Source organism: Helianthus annuus, chromosome 3, assembly GCF_002127325.2.
Source record: "Helianthus annuus cultivar XRQ/B chromosome 3, HanXRQr2.0-SUNRISE, whole genome shotgun sequence".
Lineage (NCBI taxonomy): Eukaryota > Viridiplantae > Streptophyta > Magnoliopsida > Asterales > Asteraceae > Helianthus > Helianthus annuus.
Genome location: NC_035435.2, coordinates 121,080,744 through 121,099,893, shown reverse-complemented (window position 1 = coordinate 121,099,893; position 19,150 = coordinate 121,080,744). Strand labels below are relative to the sequence as shown.

The 19,150-nt window shown below is 36.8% G+C and overlaps 1 protein-coding gene across 2 annotated transcripts; it reads left to right on the top strand.

Annotated features, from left to right (window-relative positions):
* Window positions 1–7,538: 7,538 nt before the first annotated feature.
* LOC110929590 (vacuolar protein-sorting-associated protein 11 homolog) lies at window positions 7,539–17,333 on the top strand. 2 transcript variants are annotated; one of them, XM_022172746.2, is made up of 6 exons: window positions 7,539–7,697; window positions 9,539–9,827; window positions 12,986–13,159; window positions 13,234–13,557; window positions 14,339–16,051; window positions 16,741–17,333. In XM_022172746.2, the coding sequence occupies exons 2-6, from the start codon at window positions 9,606–9,608 to the stop codon at window positions 17,116–17,118; spliced, it is 2,811 nt and encodes a 936-aa protein (XP_022028438.1). In that variant the 5' UTR covers window positions 7,539–7,697; window positions 9,539–9,605; the 3' UTR covers window positions 17,119–17,333. The 2 variants fall into 2 exon arrangements, with proteins under 2 accessions (XP_022028438.1, XP_022028439.1); XM_022172747.2 differs by lacking the exon at window positions 7,539–7,697 and adding an exon at window positions 9,312–9,444.
* The last annotated feature ends 1,817 nt before the right edge of the window (window positions 17,334–19,150 follow it).

The window sequence follows — 19,150 nt, the reverse complement described above, 5'->3', positions numbered from 1 at the left end:
CCCAGTACCAAATGCTCATCCCTATGTCACATCATCGATATCGATATTCCTATTCTTCAACGCAAGAGCCATAGGAATTTTCTCATTTCGGCTATCCACACGAAGGCATTGCACTTTAGCGGAACCAACTTGCACCAATCCATGACATAGTTATTACGATGATCAGCCCCCTTAGAAAGACACCGTTTAACCGCTCCAACCACGAATTCTCCCGAGGAGTCACCAATCCATTTCCACCGATCATCATGATTAACTAAGGAGACCGAATCTAGCGCTCTGGTGATCCAGTTTAACTCCGTGATTTCTATGAAATTTTCTAGTCCTTTTCGCCACTTCCACGATCTGAAAATACCTCTACTCTTATCTGAAACCTTGTTCTCCACGCTACACCTTTTTTTCCGCCTCTAATTTAAATAAATTTGAGTATACATCCTTCAAAGGCACATTTTTCAGCCAAGGATCTAACCAGAACGAGATATATTTCCCATTCGTCACTTTTCCTTTGAAGACAGAACGAAGCGGAGTCCCGTCAATGGTGGTTCTCGCACACGTCTTCACAATATTATTCCAGACTCCCTTTATATTCTTTTTAGCAGGAAGAAAATCCCAGTTACCTTTACTAATGTGAAGAGCTTCAACCACCTTCTTGCAAGGTTGATTTTTCTCCGTCTTGTAGCATCAACCCCACTTAACAAGCAGCGCGGTATTTATATTTTTAAGTTTACTCAGCCCGAGCCCTCCTTCTTCTTTAGACATAGCAACCCGATCCCATGCCACCCAATGCATTTTACTCGATCCGACCGATCCTCCCCATGTCATTTATAACTTTGAAGGCGCCTTGTAAAGTGAAAAATAATAGTTTGGAAGGCCTTCTAACACGGACTTATTCGACCACCCATGGACAACAAGTTAGCATTCCAAGAAAAAAGTCTCGCTTCAATGATATCGTACACCGGCTTCCAATTGTTGATCCAATTCATATTTGCTCCCACCATAAGCCCGAGATATTTAAACGGGGGAACCCCTGCCACACACCCCAGCATCCTAGCCTTGTTTTTCACATCCAAAATCCTAACTTCAATGCCATATAAATTAGATTTTTTTAGATTGATTTTCAGCCTCGATCACATGTGGAAAACCCTAAGAATCCTCACCACGTTGATAATGTTTTCGTTCGTCCACTAGCCAAGAATGATGGCATCATCCGCATACAAAATGTGAGAGATGATAGGCCCATTATTTGGGGTTTGAATGCCTTGAATCGCTCCATTTTCCCTAGCTTTATCAAACATACAAGACAATGCTTCCATAACAATTAGAAATAAAAAAGGAGAAAGAGAGTCACTTTGACGCATACCTTTGCCACATTGAAATTCGAATGTTGGCGCTCCATTTACAAGCACCGAAGATCTCGCCGAGGCCAAGACCCCTTAATCCAAGAACACCACACACTTGGGAACCCCATTTGCTCAATAATTTTGATTACAAAGTTCCAGTTTACATTGTCTCAATTTCTTTTTAACTTTGTTGATAATAATCTTGTTACTGGATTCTGCTTGACCATTTGCTTGAGGATGCACTGGTGTTCAAGTAATCATTTTGATTCCCCAACTTTCACAAAAACTTGTAGTCCTTCTTCCAATAAATTGATATCCATTATCACAAATAACCTCTGCAGGAACTCCAAACCTAGTCAGGATGTTGCGTTTAATAAATGATATAACTTCTCTTTCCCTGACTTGATCAAAAGCTTCAGCTTCTATCCATTTGGAAAAATAGTCCATCATAGAAGCTTTAGCTTCTATTCATTAGGATCATGAAGTTCTAAGTTGGATACTTCATCTCTTTCCTGAGTCACTGCTTTTATTGCTGGATCCAGGATGTGCAGAATGGGTATTTTTGTTCCTTCCAGGATCCTAAGGGTTGAGGTCATGTTTTCTAAAGCATCAGCTTCAACATTTTATTATCTAGGAACCTGCATGATACTAAATGTTTTCTAATTGTGTAGATAAAGTTTTCACAATCCCAAGATATTGAACTAACTTTTCCCCTTTCACTACATAAGATCCATTAAAATAATTAGCAATTAACAGGGAATCGACAAGGTATCTTCTAAGCTAGTTGTAGACCTACAATCAGAGCTTCTTACTCTGCTTCATTGTTAGTGACTTGAAAATTACAATATATATACTGGGGTAATATATCCCCCGTGTCGATTTCAGTAGGATCCCTAATCTTGTTCCTCTAACATTTGAAGCCCCATTAGTATATAATACCCAATTTTTTTTTTTGTCTTTTTCTAATTGTTGGACTTCTAAGTTAGCTTCCTTTTCAAGATTCTGACTGAAATCAACCACAAAGTCCGTTAGAACTTGAGACTTTATAGTTGTCCTAAGTTCATGTTATAAGCACTCAGTTTTACTGACCACTTGGCTATTCTTTCTAACATCTCAGACTTTCCAAAGACAGATTTAATTGGATAATTAGTTCTAACATAAATCCTACGTTTTCTAAAGTAGTGCCTTAGTTTAGTTGAGACCATTATTAAAGCTAAGATAAGTTTTCTAGATGAGAGTATCTAAATCTATAGAATTCACCTGTAACTCAAATGAAATTATAAATTCTATGAAGTTCACTAGTAGTAGTAGTTTATTCTCACAATATTCTTTAAGAAGTTGAGCGTATATCTTCATTACTTTTATATTCTAAGTATTTTTAAATATGATTATCACCATACTTCATGTTTCGAACACTTTTATTCTATTTCTTTTAATATTCAGTTTATAAACTTACAATAGTTGAAAACCGATACCATAAACTTAAAATGGATAAACACATTTGTTTTGTAGCATAAGTATATAATTGCATTGATCATTTTGAAGACCAAGGTTTTAATTTGTCACTTTTTCTTCTTTCTTCTAAACGTTTTATGCTTTTGTATCTTCTTCATTGTTGTTTTCTTTTTGTTCCTTCCTGTGAATAAAATCTCTTGTCCGATATGATAACATGTGTCTAACATCACATTTAGACTCTAAATCATAGGAATATATTATATAAACTAGGTTGTAACCCCATATTTTACATGGTTGAATACAAGAATCAAATAGTTAGTAATGAATATTTAAACTATAAAACGATAATTGTAGACGTTTTTTCAAATGCCCAATTAAATTTTGTATCGTGTATGATCAATATGTATGATGTTTACCAAATTTATAAATATGAAAGCATTTAATTCATCGGTTAAAGAAACTGCATCATTAACTTTCTCACAAGTTTCAGTAGTCACAACAACTATTGTTTGTATGTTTTTTTTTTTAAATTGGATGAGCTATATATACACACACAATGTTAGAATCTCATATATTACACTACACAAATTGAGAAATGTAATCTCCAATACTTAATAACAAAAAAATGTTACGTATTTAGAAAACCCGTGTATTGTTCGAGTTGAATACACTTGTTTATTACACCAACATGAGTATTAAATAATATATTACAAATATAATTAAAAAAAATATACTTTATTTATATAATCTGCTACTAATTTTAGTATCTTAAGTTAAAATTATAAGTGTCCGTACATGTTATAAGGTTCTTCTTCTTCTTTTTTTTACTATTCTAATAATAGGGTGGGGTCGGGCTACAAAGTCCATTTTTCATACAAAGTGTACAAAGTCTTAAAATGTCACACCCCAACCGATGGCGGAATCATCGGGGCATGGCACTGAGCGAAACAGATTGTCCAGAAGTTTCCATAACAACTATCTATATAATTCAGTTAAAGATACGTCCCATACCGTATCCCGAATAAACAAATACATTATTACATATAACATCCAAACAAGTAGTTCTGTTCCGACAACTCAGATTTAAATTAATACAAAACATAAATATTGTTCAAATGCTCCTAAAGACCCAGCCTGACAAGATCTACAGACAACTATGCCCTAGTTGCTCGTTCCTGACAGACAACTATTTGTTGGGGGCCTCTAAAGCTTTATTCTAGCTTCACTTCCCTAGCAAGCAAGTATCCTAAACACCTGTCACATACGTTAAAATAATATCAATACATAAAATGTAAAGGTGAGCATACAAGTTTAATAATAGCATATAGAGTTCGAATAGTTTACGCATAACCAGCACGTACACAGAGGGAAATGATGCATGTTAATTATCGACATGGACCTATCGACACCAACGACTGCGGGTTGACTGTCCGAGACAGTTCGCAATACATGATTACCACCGTAATCCATGCAAGTAATTGCCCTTAACAACCCCCGTGAGAACGGGTGCTGAGTACAAACTATAGTACTACGTTGCTAAGGCAGGTAGACATCATTCCACGTGTAAACATAACAACAAGCATACATTTAGTCACGTAATACATGCAATCGGTTAGCGTTCAAATAGTTTGAATAGTGTGTTCGATTGTGATTTTGATAAGTAACGTATGTAAGACCCAAAAGTGCTAAAGCAAAAAGGGTTCGAGTATACTCACAGTGATTGATTGTGGATTGAAGGGAGCGCTAAGAGTAGGGTTAGCCTGAATAGTTGGATAGCACAATAATGAGTAACGCGGGAATGCTAACAAGTGTAAATGGATCGAATAGCCTGGTCGATCGAACAACAGGCTCGATCGAATGGGTTGTTCGTTCGGCTAACAGTCCTGCTCGATCGGCCGGTAGGCTCGATCGGCTGGGCCATTCGAGTGGATTGTTTCTTCCTCTAATGTATTTGTGTATGATGGTTTGAACTTTTGAAGTTTTCGTTGTAGTATTTGAGAACACTGAAGTGTTCTTACCTTTCAGGTCGATCGATCGATCGGCCTGTTCGATCGGCCGGCTTAACCGATCGGTTAGGAGCTTCAGAAGTAATTCTCAACAGGATGTCACTCGATCGAACAGCCTGTTCGATCGGCTGGCATTCCATACCACGAACGAGTTGCAAAATCGATTAAGTGTTGAAGCATAATATCTCATGATCCGAAGAGTAATGTTTACCAATCGAGTAGCATATTCGATCGAACATCACTTCGTCAATAGCATACTTCATGAAGTTTTGAAAAGTGTGGGACCATGTGCTAGCCAATCGGCTGGTATGTTCGTTCGGCTGGGCTGTTCGTTCGAACAGCCTAGCCGTTAGGCCAGCTTTTCTGACCTAGTCGGCCTTTCGTCTAACACTTGGCTGTTTTGGTTGTTTGTCATGATTTTAAGGTATCTTGACAGCGAGTTAAACCGTAGAACGTGGGTTCTTACTTGCTTCACCGGTTCGGACAGGAATCACCCAAGTCCGGCCGGTGAACTTGTTCGGAACGGTAGTTTGATGTTTAACCCGAAATCGGTGAACCTCGTAGATAGAATCCGAACCTTGAACCTCTAGACTGTTAGAATGATTAGCTAGTTGGTTCGAGCTCCGTTTCTATCGGTTTTAAGGTTTTGAGTGTAAAAGAGTTGGAAATCCTTCCACGAAATGTTAAGATTCTTACAAATCCTAGTTTGTTTATGTGGAAATCGGTCAGATCTAAGCTATTCACGGCTGAATGAGGCCAAAGTATGATGTTCTTCAAGAACAATGTATGACATCACCCAAGAACACTTAGATCTTGGTGATTTCACGGTTAGAAATCAAGTTTTGAAAGATAGAAAGGTGTAGAATCGTGTAATGATAAAAAACGTACAAGAATTAGAGTGAAAACTTACCGGAGTTGAGAGAAATATGAGAAAAGGTGAAGAATAAGGGCTGGTTCGGTCAGAGCTTTCCAAAAGTAGTAAGAGTGACAATGACAGGGCTATTTATAGGCTCCAAAAGAGGAAAGTGTCAGCCGATCGGCCAGGACCTCTGATCGGCTGGGCTGCTCGATCGAACAGCATGTTCGATCGGCTAGCCTGTTTGATTGGTGATTCCTGTTCGATCAGGAACACCTTCTTGAGTGTTTCGCGACGAATTTTGATATTTTGATTTCGATGGACGATGATACGAATACGATAGAGTTCCTAGTCAAATTACTTTCAGTCCCAACTACTATATCTAACATACAATCATCTATAAGTCACGTGTCGATGTCGGTTTCGATTGAGTTTGATTGCTTTTCGAGTTTCGATTCGAGTTTCGATTCGAGTTTCGATTCGAGTTTCGATTGATTCGATTGAACACCACATAAAACATAAAGTAAACATGCACAAGTAACACATAAGGCACATACACACATATAGCAATACCAAAATTCGCATAATTCGAGGTTCGAGTTCGATGATTGATTTGATTAACTTGATTATCGATTGATTAACTTTATCGCATTGTTACTTCCTACTATTCACAGTCGTAAATCGGTCGCATTGATTAAACATTCAATCATTTCATTTAGACAACATTTACTCCACATAATACAAAAAGTAAAAAGAAACATTAACAGTCAAAGAAGTCAAAGTTGACTTGGACTTTGACTTTGACTTTGACATTCGAAAACACGGGGTGTTACATAAAACACCACAATTTCAGCCATAAAACACACTCAAAACCACAAATAACAGAGTGAAAATCACTAGAACACAACATCTAAACCCTAACATTTCATTAAAACTTGAAACACACCATCGTATAACTGATGGAGGGTGTGAAACCCGAGTGTTAACGTGCGTAATTTGTGTCATTTATTGTCGTTTACGTGATTATACGCTTGAAATATGTTCACTACGAAGGTTTGTGGTTTTACAGGTAAAACGCGTAATATGGCGCAGATTAGAGGGTTTAATGATAAAACGGAACAAGCACCGACGATTTGAAAAGAGATATCATGTTAAACGAAACTTGTTCGGGTCGAAAGATAGCTCAAAAACACAAGAAACAAGAAACATTAAAGTTCAGAGGTTACGGAACCAATGGTGTAACCTCCGGTTCATACAATGGCTGAAACAAAAAGGAAGCAGAAAATTAAAAACGTAAGCTACGGTTGAAAAAAGGAATTTAATAAAAGAAAAGAGGAGTAGGCCGCCATTTAGAGGGAAGCAACATACATCATCAATCATCATCACGACATTATAGGCAGATTCCATCAATCATCCCAACATCTAAATATACATGCATGCATACAAGTGGAGCCGACATACAAGGTTTGAAAAAGTCAACAATCATATCATCATGAATTGAAGGTTTTGGCTGCAAGGAGGTGAATATTGAGGGGGGATTTGACAACATTAGTGGGCGGTATTTATTGAATTCACGTGAGAGGAGGTCATCATCATACATGACATCATCATTGATAGAAAAAATAGAGATTGGCGGCTTGTGGGAAGTCTTTGACATAGACTTTGAATGCATACATATTAATTGGAGGAAGGATAACACTTGGGCCGAGATTGAAAGAAAAACAATAGTGGGCTTTGGACTTGATTGGCGGCACATGTGAAGAATCAATCAACAATATTAAATCATCACGGCAGACTTTTGGTCTTTGTTTTATTAGTGGGCCGATTAACTAAACAAATCATCATCACATTGCGGCTGACATAGGGGGCACGTGAGGGTTGGTGAGAGGCCTGGTCCACAAGTAAACAACAAATATATCTATCATCATATCTCGACTGGGTGGACGGCAGACGGCCGTGAGGGAGTTCACGCATTCAAGCAGGGATCAGCCCATCATCATGAGTGGCTAGTCCTTTATGGTTTCCTTCGGATGAAGGGTTTTTGTAAGTTAACTAATTTTATGTGTTTGGTGACAATCGTTTGACTCAGTGATCTAAGCATTCGATGCTTTTCACTTGTGATTTAGTTGATTAATTGTAATCGATTGCATTTGCTTAACCTTAGTCTTTGATCATTCAGTTCCCGAGAGTTCTAGTAATTGGGATATATTTGTTATGGGATTAGGGTTGGTAATTGTGATTGGTAACCACTAGATAACCTCCCGTTATGTATTGACCGGAGTACTTAGTCTTTGGTTATCACAATTAGTTGATTAGGTTAGTCCACCTATGTCTATGTAGGTAACGATTAAACACATAGTTGAAGTTAACTGGAAAACCTGAAATCTGGAGGAACCATCTTTTCTTCCATTGATTTAAAACACAATTTTTATTCGTTAATTTAGCTATTTCTCTAAATCAAACAAACCGATTTTCTAATTTTGTAGTAGTTAATTGAAACTTTTCATTACAACACTTTCCACAATCCTCCTCTGGTTCGATATCCGACTTACCCTAGCTATAGAGTTAGTTGATTTTTGCATGTCCTTAACGACAGACATCAATAACTATGAATATAAAACATAACATGATAATCAACGTACAACACACTAATGTTACTCATTCAATATCAAATCTTTATCATCCAAAACACAATACAAAACCCGCAAATATGGTGTTTTAGTAATCTTCACTTTGTTATTTGTGTGTTATGGGTGTGTTTTACGATTAGCATTATGGTGTTTTATAACTTTTACACTTTGTAGAAAAAATGAATTTTATAGCTAACTCCAGCCTTTAATAATATGTATAAAGAAAATATTATTGTTAAATATTATTTTTTAGCATGAACAATAAAAATATCATTATTTGTAAAAATGATTAACATGATAATGTATCAAACAATTTGGAAAAAAATATATATAAGGTAACTAAAAGTAAGAAAACCTTTTCACTTTCCACGTTTAGTTGTTTTAGTTTTAATAATATTTTGTATTTGTATTATTATTGAAAAAGAAAAAAAAAGCAAACCATCTATGGAATTGAATGATATTGATATTGAGAGTAAATCGATTATATAGTTACTATAATCTCTATCTAATTTTATTTACATCTATTTTGTTTTAGGTTTATATTTATCTTTTTAGATTTGTTGAGATTTTATAAGAGTTACAACTTAAAAAAAAAAGATAAATTGTTTGTATAAAAAAATATAAATAAAAAGTGTGGGGTTGAAGGAGAGAATGCCATGTAGCATTAAATAGACTCGTTTATTAATATTTATATTAGATTAGATTAGATGTATATATTGTGACGTAATATAATTTGAAGAAGCACAATCAACTAATTTATGAATTTATGAGGTTGAAGGAGAGAATGCCGACATTATTTGGAGTCTTTTATTATAGGTTAGATTACATTAGATTAGATTATTATTATGTCAACACTAGGGATGAAATGTACCAATTACCGAAATCGAAGTACTGAATCGTTTTCAGTATCCACTTTTTGATGTTTTTAGGATCGATACTTTCGAGTTGATACGGTGCCAATGTTTACCTTTAAATATCACACCGAGCTCGTTGTGGTACTGGTATCAATACCCAGTTTTGAGCATTTTTGGGATCGCTACTTTCGATACACTGCCTAATCGAAATAAAATCCCCAAATCTGACATCTAATTAGGGTTCTTTTAGTTACCGGATTGATTAAACGGATATTAACATCCAACAACAACAAAACAAACAAACACGTCCCCTCTCTCTCTCTCTCTCTCTACTTTTCAATTTCAATTTCCCCATCAATCGATCATATATTCATCAATTATTGTATATCTGTATCTACAGATTGAAACAATAACGATGATGACGACGACAACTGCATAGAACAAACAAATTGAACAACATCAACATCATGTATCAATGGAGGAAATTCGAGTTCTTCGAGGAGAAATACGCCGGAAAAGGTCTGGTACCGGAAGAAGTCACCGGACGAATCGAGTGTTGTTCGAGCGGACGGGGGAAAATCGCGGTCGGATGCGAAGACGGGACCGTTAGTTTACTGGATCGAGGGTTTAAGTTCAGTTATGGATTCCAAGCTCACACTTCCTCTGTTCTGTTTCTTCAACAGCTTAAGGTTTACTTTCTGGTTCATGATTTTGATATTATTGTAGCAATAGTTTAATTGTTTTAGGTTTTGGTATATGGTGTGACATTAGTTTTAGGGGAATTGAGTTTAAGATTAAGAAATAAGGTGTGAAGTTGTAGTCATTTCCTTGCTCTATTGATCCCGAGAGTCAACTGTTATAGAAAAGCATCAAGAGGACAACAATAGATTTAGAAGAATTAGGAGAAACATAAGCTTGGATTTAGAAGAATTATGTGTAATTAATGAAGTTTTTATTTTTATTTATAAGTGGAACAAAAGTGTGTTATCTAACATATTGACTTCTCTTTTTGCTACCTCTATTTTTGTATCATAAGGTTAAAGTAAAAAACTTTATTGTGACATGGTTGAGACTTGAGAAGTATACTTTACTGTATTGAGGCTGACTTGGTGGCCTTTTGGCAACTATGGTTAGGATTTAGGGTAGTGACGTAGTGTTGCAAAGAAAAATGAGCTAACACTTGTATGATGGTGACAAAGGTTTTGCATAGTATTCCCCATGCATTGTTTCATATTTTTAATCTTGACGCAAATTTTATCGCTTTACATAGCATGAAATAGGGGTCTTAATTTTGATCTGGTACCGTATTTTCTTAAGGTATCTGTGATCAATGCTTTAAACTCAGTTCTCAGTTAATGTAAAAACTCTTTTGTTGGGGCACTCTGATGCGACATGGCCTAATCCCTGACAATGAAAATAACGCCTTGTATGCTTTGAAGTAGTACCAGAACCATCAGGCGTCGGGTACGTCAACACTCAACAGTCTTCAAAATTGGCGGATCGGAGGATGGCAGTGATGAAACATGAGGTGTACTGGATGTACCATTCAGTGTGTGTTTATGAATGAATGAGACCATTGCTAACAATGACAACTTACAACGTGAGGCTCTGTTTCTAACCCGATGATGCACTATACGGAACAAGGTGTGTTCAATGGTCATTGATGGTGGCAGCTGCACTAACGTGGCTTCGCAGTCCATGATCACAAAGCTGAACCTGGCCACAGAACCTATCCCTCACCTTATGACCTCCAATGGCTTAACCAAGGTAAAGCTGTTCGAATTAGCATACGGGTTCTACTGTCATCCGCCATCGGACAGGAATACAAAGACGAGGCTTAGTGTGACATCCTACCCATGGATGCATGCCACATATTATTGGGCCGGCCTTGGTTATTTGACAGACGGGGCATGCATGATGAACATCAGAATACTTATTCATTTCTCAAAGAGGGCAAAAGGATTACCTTACTACCTCTATCAGCCCATAACCGTTATCAGCAAGCTCTTGTAGCATTTTATTTTGGCAGGTCTCCATTATATAAATTTGAAGCTACCCCATCAAGTTTGAGGGCAAACTTTCTCAAAGATGGAGTGGATGATAGTGGTAAGGACAACCAAAACATTTTAAACAAGTTAGTTGTTCATTTCCTTGGGCCTGGGTCAGCATCCATATATGGGACAACGAATGGGCCACTGGGCGTTGGGCTCAAATTGGGATGGAGCCCCATGGGGGAGGTTGAAGAATTCAGAACTCTTGGTACATCTAGTACTGTCAATACTCAATAGCGGTTGCTGTGGTCGCTATAGCGAATAACGTAGCGTATAGGTCGAAGATCGCTACAGGGTATGTCCATAAATAGCAGGATTTCAGTTTATTTTTTAAATATAAATAGCGATTAAATATAGCTATAAAATAGCTGGATTTTAGGTTTTTATTAAATATACATGTAAAATAGCCTATATACCAGGGTATTTTAATATAATATACATATAATTTTTTTTTCTAGTGTATCACTATTAATAAAATAGTGCCCTCTATTTATAAAATAGCGACCGCTATTTATCGTCATTCGCTATGTAGCATATAGGTACCATGTCACTATTCGCCATTAACAACTATGCCAGCACCCACGTCGCCACCATGTGTGGGTTATCCTCTCATTTTAGTATTAATTTTATTCATTTTCATTAAGCTTTGGCTAGTTGCTTTTTATACTTTTTAAGTCGTACTTTAGTTTTTCCTGTTCCCTAGAATTAGGACGTGGGTAGGATTTGTTCTTATATGTACTAGTCGTTTTGATCAATGAATGGTGGTGTTTATGACTCAAATTTTTTGCTGTGCTTTCTTCTCTACGAGTAAACAGGTTTTTCAATTTTCCATTGCTAGTCCAAGGTAGCAACTTGGGTGGTGTTCTTTGGAACTGAAACTTGAGTTTAGGTGGTGATTTTTCTGTATCCTATACTCAAATTTAGGACTCTCTTCGGTTTGAATCGGGTGGTGTTTCTGTATCCCATTCGACCGTTGCTTAACCATTCATTCGAATTCTAAGAATTCTAGCCGTTGCGTACTCTGATATACATCAGTATCTGTGATAGATCATGCTGATTTAGCATAACTTGGGCAAAAAGAAGATTATGTTTCATATAGATTTATATAGGGACTAGTGGATACCATCTTTATAAATAGAGTGTGTTTGGATTGGGAATTTTGGGATGAGTGAGAGACAAAGGAAAACTGGAAATGATAAGGGAGTTTTGTTTGGAGACAAGGCCCCTAGGTTTTAAATTTAGTTCAAAACTGCCAGAGATGGTGGGTTTCAAATTTAGTTCCTGTATTGATATTGAATGTGATTTACCTCGCTGATGTTGGCTGTGGCCCGTGATACCGGTTGGTTGAGGACGCCCAATGGTGGCATCCATCTTTTTTTTTGTATTGAATGTTGAATGCAAACCAGACGGATATAAAATACTTTGAGATTCATCCGACATGTTATTCTTTTTTTTTTAATTCCTACGTGGACTTTTGACCTTTCATCTCATAAGGAAAAAAGATGACAAAAACACATCTTGGGAGTGATAAAATACTAAAGTTAGATTCTGTAGGGCATGGTTTACAATGTAAGAACCATAGGTAGTTCAGTTTTAATTTGATAGAAACTCCATAGGAGTGGCAGTGCACCAAATAAATGAAGCTTCTTTTGTATGTTTTGTAATATTCTGTTATGTGTAATTTATGAAGCTTCTTTTTTTTCAGAGTATTTTGATTGTTCATTCCTTTGTGATTGAAACCTTAATTTAATTTAATTTAATTTAATTTAATTCCCTTTTTGTTCTAAATAAACCAGCAAAGAAACTTCCTACTAACTGTCGGAGAAGATGAACAAATATCTCCACAGTTATCATCTGTGTGCCTCAAGGTTTTCGACCTTGATAAAACTCAACCCGAGGGTCCAAGCACATCAATTCCCGATTGTATCCAGATATTACGAATATTCACCAACCAGTTCCCAGAAGCAAAGGTTTCCATTCTAAACTTCCGTTATTTTTTCTTGTAAAGGTTATTATATATTTTAGAATACTTATATTTCTGCAGATTACATCATTTCTAGTTCTAGAAGAAGCTCCACCAATATTACTAATAGCTATTGGACTAGACAATGGCTGCATTTATTGCATTCAAGGGGATATTGCACGTGAACGCATCAAACGGTTCATGCTTCAAGTGGAAAACCGTCAAGATAAAACTCAATGTTCTATAACTGGAATGGGTTTTCGTGTTGATGGGAAAGCATTTCAGTTATTTGCAGTTACTCCAACTTCTGTAAGCTTGTTTAACTTGCAAACTCAACCCGCTAGCCGGCAAACCCTCGATCAAATAGGATCTAATGCTAACAGTGTTGCAATGAATGACCGTCTGGTATCACCATCTTGCCCTGATTCTTTTTTCTAATTTTTTATATAATTAATTTTCGTTTTCGTCCCTTACGGTTTGTCCGGTTTAACTACTTGAGTACGAAACCCAAAATTTTAACATATTGTTGCTTGTCGTTTCAAAAGTTTAAATCATTTTCGTCCTTTTTGCAAGCTATGTTAGATTTTTTCTGTTACTTCTAGTAAATGACCAAAGTACCCTTGTTGCTTGAGTACGAAAATGGTTAATCTTTTGAAACGACAAGCCACGATATGTTAAGAATTTGGAGTAAATGCCATTTTCGTCCCTGAGGTTTGGCCAGTTTTGCAACTTTCATCCAATGGTTTGTTTTTCCGCATCTGGATCCAAAAGGTTTGGAATCTTGTCATTTTCATCCGGCTCGTTAGCTCCATCCATTTTTCTCTGTTAAGTCAGGGGTATTTCCGTCTTTTTACCTACTTTGTTTGTACTTGTACATTATGCTAAATGCTTGTACATAAAGTGAAAAAGACCAAATTGCCCTTTAAGTTAACAAAAAAGACGAAAATACCCTTGACTTAACGGGGAAAATGGATGGAGTTAACGAGCCGGATGAAAATGGCAAGATTTCAAACCTTTTGGATTCGGATGCGAAAAAACAAACCTTTGGACGAAACTCGCAAAACTGGCCAAACCTTAGGGATAAAAATTTGGGATTCGTACTCAAGTAGTCAAAATGGACAAACCTCAGGGACGAAACCGAACTTAACTTTTTTTATATTTGTTATTTATTGTTTTTCGTTATCAGGAGCTTATCATTGGTCGACCTGAGGCTGTTTATTTCTACACAGTTGACGGTAGAGGTCCATGTTGGGCTTTCGAAGGAGATAAGAAGTTTCTCGGTTGGTTTCGTGGATATTTATTATGCGTTATCGCAGACCAACGAAATGGCAGCAACACCTTCAATATCTACGATTTGAAAAACCGCTTAATCGCACATTCAATCGTGGTCAAAGAAGTTTCCCACATGTTATGCGAATGGGGAAGCATACTGCTTATAATGAAGGATAAATCTGCTCTGTGTATTGGCGAGAAAGATATGGAAAGCAAGTTAGATATGCTTTTTAAAAAGAATCTTTATACGGTAGCGATAAATCTCGTTCAAAGTCAACAAGCTGACGCAGCTGCAACCGCTGAAGTTTTACGAAAGTACGGTGATCATTTATACAGCAAACAGGATTTTGATGAGGCTATGGCTCAGTACATTCACACGATTGGTCATCTAGAACCTTCATATGTGATCCAGAAGTTTCTAGATGCACAGAGGATCTACAATCTTACTAACTACTTGGAGAATTTACACGAGAAAGGTCTTGGGTCAAAAGACCACACTACCCTTCTCTTAAACTGTTATACGAAGCTGAAAGATGTAGACAAGTTGAACGTTTTCATCAAAAGCGAGGATGGCGTCGGGGAGCATAAATTCGATGTGGAAACCGCAATTAGGGTTTGTCGAGCTGCGAATTATCACGAGCATGCGATGTATGTCGCTAAAAAATCTGGGAGACATGAGTGGTATTTAAAGATTTTGCTTGAAGATTTGGGAAATTACGACGAGGCGTTGCAGTATATATCTAGCCTTGACCAAGGTCAAGCCGGTGTGACGGTCAAAGAGTACGGTAAATTGTTAATCGAGCATAAGCCCACCGAAACAATCGAAATTTTAATGAAACTTTGCACCGAGGAAGGTACATATGCGTATATGTTACCGTCTCCTGTTGATTTTCTCAATATTTTCATTCATCATCCACGATCACTTATGATTTTTCTCGAAAAGTATATAAATAAAGTCAAAGACTCACCGGCTCAAGTGGAAATTCATAACACATTGTTAGAGCTATATTTATCCACCGACTTGAGCTTCCCGTTAATGTCTCAATCACAAGCTACTATTAACGAGAATGGTAATGGTACTTCGAATGGGAAATTACCTCAAGAACATAAAGATGAAAAAACCGAGAACGATCATAAACAACGACTCGAAAAAGGGCTTGAGTTGCTGAAACGTGCATGGCCGTCGGATCAAGAACAACCGTTGTATGACGTTGATCTGGCTATAATCTTATGTGAGATGAACGCCTTCAAAGAAGGGCTCTTATATCTGTACGAAAAGTTGAAGCTTTATAAAGAAGTGATCGCTTGTTACATGCGTGCACATGATCATGTTGGGTTGATTGCTTGTTGTAAGAGATTAGGGGACTCGGGGACCGGAGGTGACCCCACACTCTGGGCCGATTTGTTGAAGTATTTCGGTGAACTCGGGGAAGATTGCTCTAAGGAAGTGCGGGAAGTTTTGACTTATATAGAGCGAGATGATATTTTGCCTCCGATTATGGTGTTACAGACGCTTTCGTCAAATCCGTTTTTAAGCCTCTCTGTTATTAAAGATTATATATCTAGAAAACTGGAACATGAGTCAAAACTTATCGAAGAGGATCGTCGGATGATTGATAAGTACCAGGTTAGCTTTTAAGTTCTCTAAAGATTTCATTTCAAAATGCTGATACGGCAGGATGATGAATCAGTGCATTTGACCAAAATTGAACTTTGACCAAAGTCTAGTACCTTTTTATGCAATTAACTCGAATGTTAGCGGTCTTTTTAGATATCATATCTTCTTTTAATAGATAAAAACACGAGTTTGCTTATGATATGAAACGTTGCATATAAATAAAAGAGTAAAATGCCATTTTCGTCCCTGAGGTTTGGCCAGTTTTGCGACTTTCGTCCAAAGGTTTGTTTCCTCGCATTTAGATCCAAAAGGTTAAAATTCTTGCCATTTTCATCCGGCTCGTTAACTCCATCCATTTTTCTCCGTTAAGTCAGGGGTATTTTCGTCTTTTCTTGCTAACTGAAATGGCAATTCGGACTTTTTCACTTTATGTAAAAACCGAATACCTCTGAAAAGGACCAAATTGCCCTTTAAGTTAACAAAAAAGACGGAAATACCCCGGACTTAACGGAAAAAATTGGATGGAGTTAACGAGCCGGATGAAAATGGCAAGATTTCAAACCTTTTGGCTCCAGATGCGGAAAAACAAACCTTTGGACGAAAGTCACAAAACTGGCCAAACCTCAGGGACGAAAATGGCATTTTACTCGAACAAAAAAATCATAGTTTATATCTAATCAATATCTTCAATCATACAGGAAGAAACATCGACAATGAGAAAAGAAATCCAGGATTTGAGGACAAACGCCAGAATCTTTCAACTAAGCAAGTGTACTGCTTGCACTTTCACGCTCGACCTGCCAGCTGTCCACTTTATGTGTATGCATTCGTTCCATCAACGTTGTCTTGGTGACAATGAAAAAGAATGTCCCGAATGTGCCCCTGAGTACAGATCCGTTCTAGAAATGAAAAGAAACTTGGAACAAAACTCCAAGAATCAAGATCAGTTCTTTAATCAAGTCAAGAGTTCAAAAGATGGATTTTCGGTAATTGCTGAATTTTTTGGAAAGGGGATTATTAGCAAAACTAGTAAAGGACCCTCTGGATCACCAGATTCAACCACCGCTGGTTTCTGAGTTTTTGTTTGTTTGTTTGATATTTTTTTATAAACCAGAAGAGTTGCCAAAAAGGAGTGTAATTTGAGGAGGTGATGCACTGCTTTATGCCTTTATTATTACTTTTTTAAATTTGTTGTTTTACTACTGCAAATTCTGAAGAGTTGTGTTTGTGAGATTTGAAAAGTTTTTGAGTTGTTTTTATATGAATTTTAGGAAGCTATATTACATGTCTTTGTGAAAGATAGATTCTTGGTTTCGTGTTCAGCCCGAGAATAATCCAGTCGAGCCGAAGTGGTGAATGACATTATTCATATAAATTTGATGAAACAATGTTTGTTTTGGGTAGTATGATGAAAGCTTGAATGTGGTCAATACGGTTTATGGTTTTTTTCTGCTATTTTTGTCATACCCTCATGAAAGGTCTTTCATTTAATTTTCAACTGATGAGAAGATTTGTTTCTCTTATCTGCATAAATCCAAGTTTTTAAGTGTTGATTAAGGTTATACTATTGTGTTAGTATGTATAACTTAAGAACAACTTTACTTATTGAAAATATGTTTACATTTTCCTGATTGAATCTGGAAAGTTCAAGGATGATCATGCTTGATGTCGACTTCAGAAAGTAAGGTTGATTCCCCATACATAACAAGATTAAACCATGCGTCAATCATGCACTTGATGTGCACAATTCCTATTCCTTTTCAAACCCATGATATTAGCATGAGCTGCCCTCTATATGTCTAATAAATTCTTATCTTTAAATGTTTGATATGTTACAAGCCACATCTTTCGGTATTGGTGCTTGTATTTTCTCTTTTATTATTGGTGCTTATATTTTCCCTTTTATTCCTGATCTTGAGTCTCATAGCTAACTTTAATAAAAATCTACAACAGTCGTACCCAGTAAATTTCGCAAATAGCAAAGCTAATGGTAGGATCTGGGGAGGGTGAGATGTAGATTGTAGGCATACCTTACCTCTTATCCTTAAGGATAAAGATGTTGTTTCCGAACTCTATAACAACCAACACTAAAAGGGTACTTGAAAGCTACCAAAGACAAAACAAGTTGTGGAAGCATAACACAGTAAAGCAAGCGGAGGTAAGTATAGCATCATAAAACAACATATTTTTATACATGTGGTAAGACAATTACACTCAAAGACGACCTAAAGTGTAGGTAAATCTAAGCCCCTTATAACAACACACGACCACATAAAATCCTTAACCTTAATCCTACGTCTCCACGAACTCTTATCTTAGACCATGTCCTCAGAGAGGTGCATTTCTATCAGTTTAAGATAAACTCATGACCTCTCATTCAGTAAAGACCCTATCAGTTACTTCTACATTTGTTGGCCAACTGCTTCAATCTGTTTTTTTTTTTAAACCAAATTCAAGGTGTTCCTTAAAATAGCTATAGCCTCGTCCTTACAACACAATTTCATCTAAGGTTGCAATTGTAGTGTCCCTATGAACATAAGGAACATGGATATGGGGTGGGTAACCATAGAGAGCTTGAAAAGGAGTGGACTTGATAGTTATATCATTCAACAAGAGATAACCACGCACCTCAAGTTTGTTTCCACACATATGTTAACAACCTTAGTTATACAAAGCCTTGATTTGTAAAACTATATTTTGTGAACAAGTCTTTCGTTAAACACATAACTTTTGGGAATTGTGTTTCGTGTACAAAACTTATGACTTGTATCTTTATTTAAATTAATCGTATGGATGGACATCGTACTTATTTTATGCATATAGCATGTTTACTTCATTGTATGCAATGATTATTCAACAAGATCATACCTCGTACTTCCGCCTACGAGCGGGTGTGACAGACATAACTAATGAAATGCCCTGCAATCTATGTGGTAAATTCATGCTAAAATGTACTCAGAAATGTATAATCCCTATCAGAACCAATAGTGATTGGCCATCCATGTAGCTTATAAACATTGTATATGAAAGCTTGGGCTACTATGGTTGCGGAGATGAGTTGATTTACTTAGCTCATCCTAGTGTATGTGGTTACAACACTTGAGAATT

Excerpts from the sequence above, each read along its gene's own strand:
- LOC110929590 (XM_022172746.2), top strand. The coding sequence starts at position 9,606 with ATGTATCAATGGAGGAAATTCGAGTTCTTCGAGGAGAAATACGCCGGA. Across the intron at positions 13,160-13,233 it reads ACCAGTTCCCAGAAGCAAAG|ATTACATCATTTCTAGTTCT; the intron begins GTTTCCATTCTA and ends ATATTTCTGCAG. Across the intron at positions 13,558-14,338 it reads TTGCAATGAATGACCGTCTG|GAGCTTATCATTGGTCGACC; the intron begins GTATCACCATCT and ends TTTCGTTATCAG.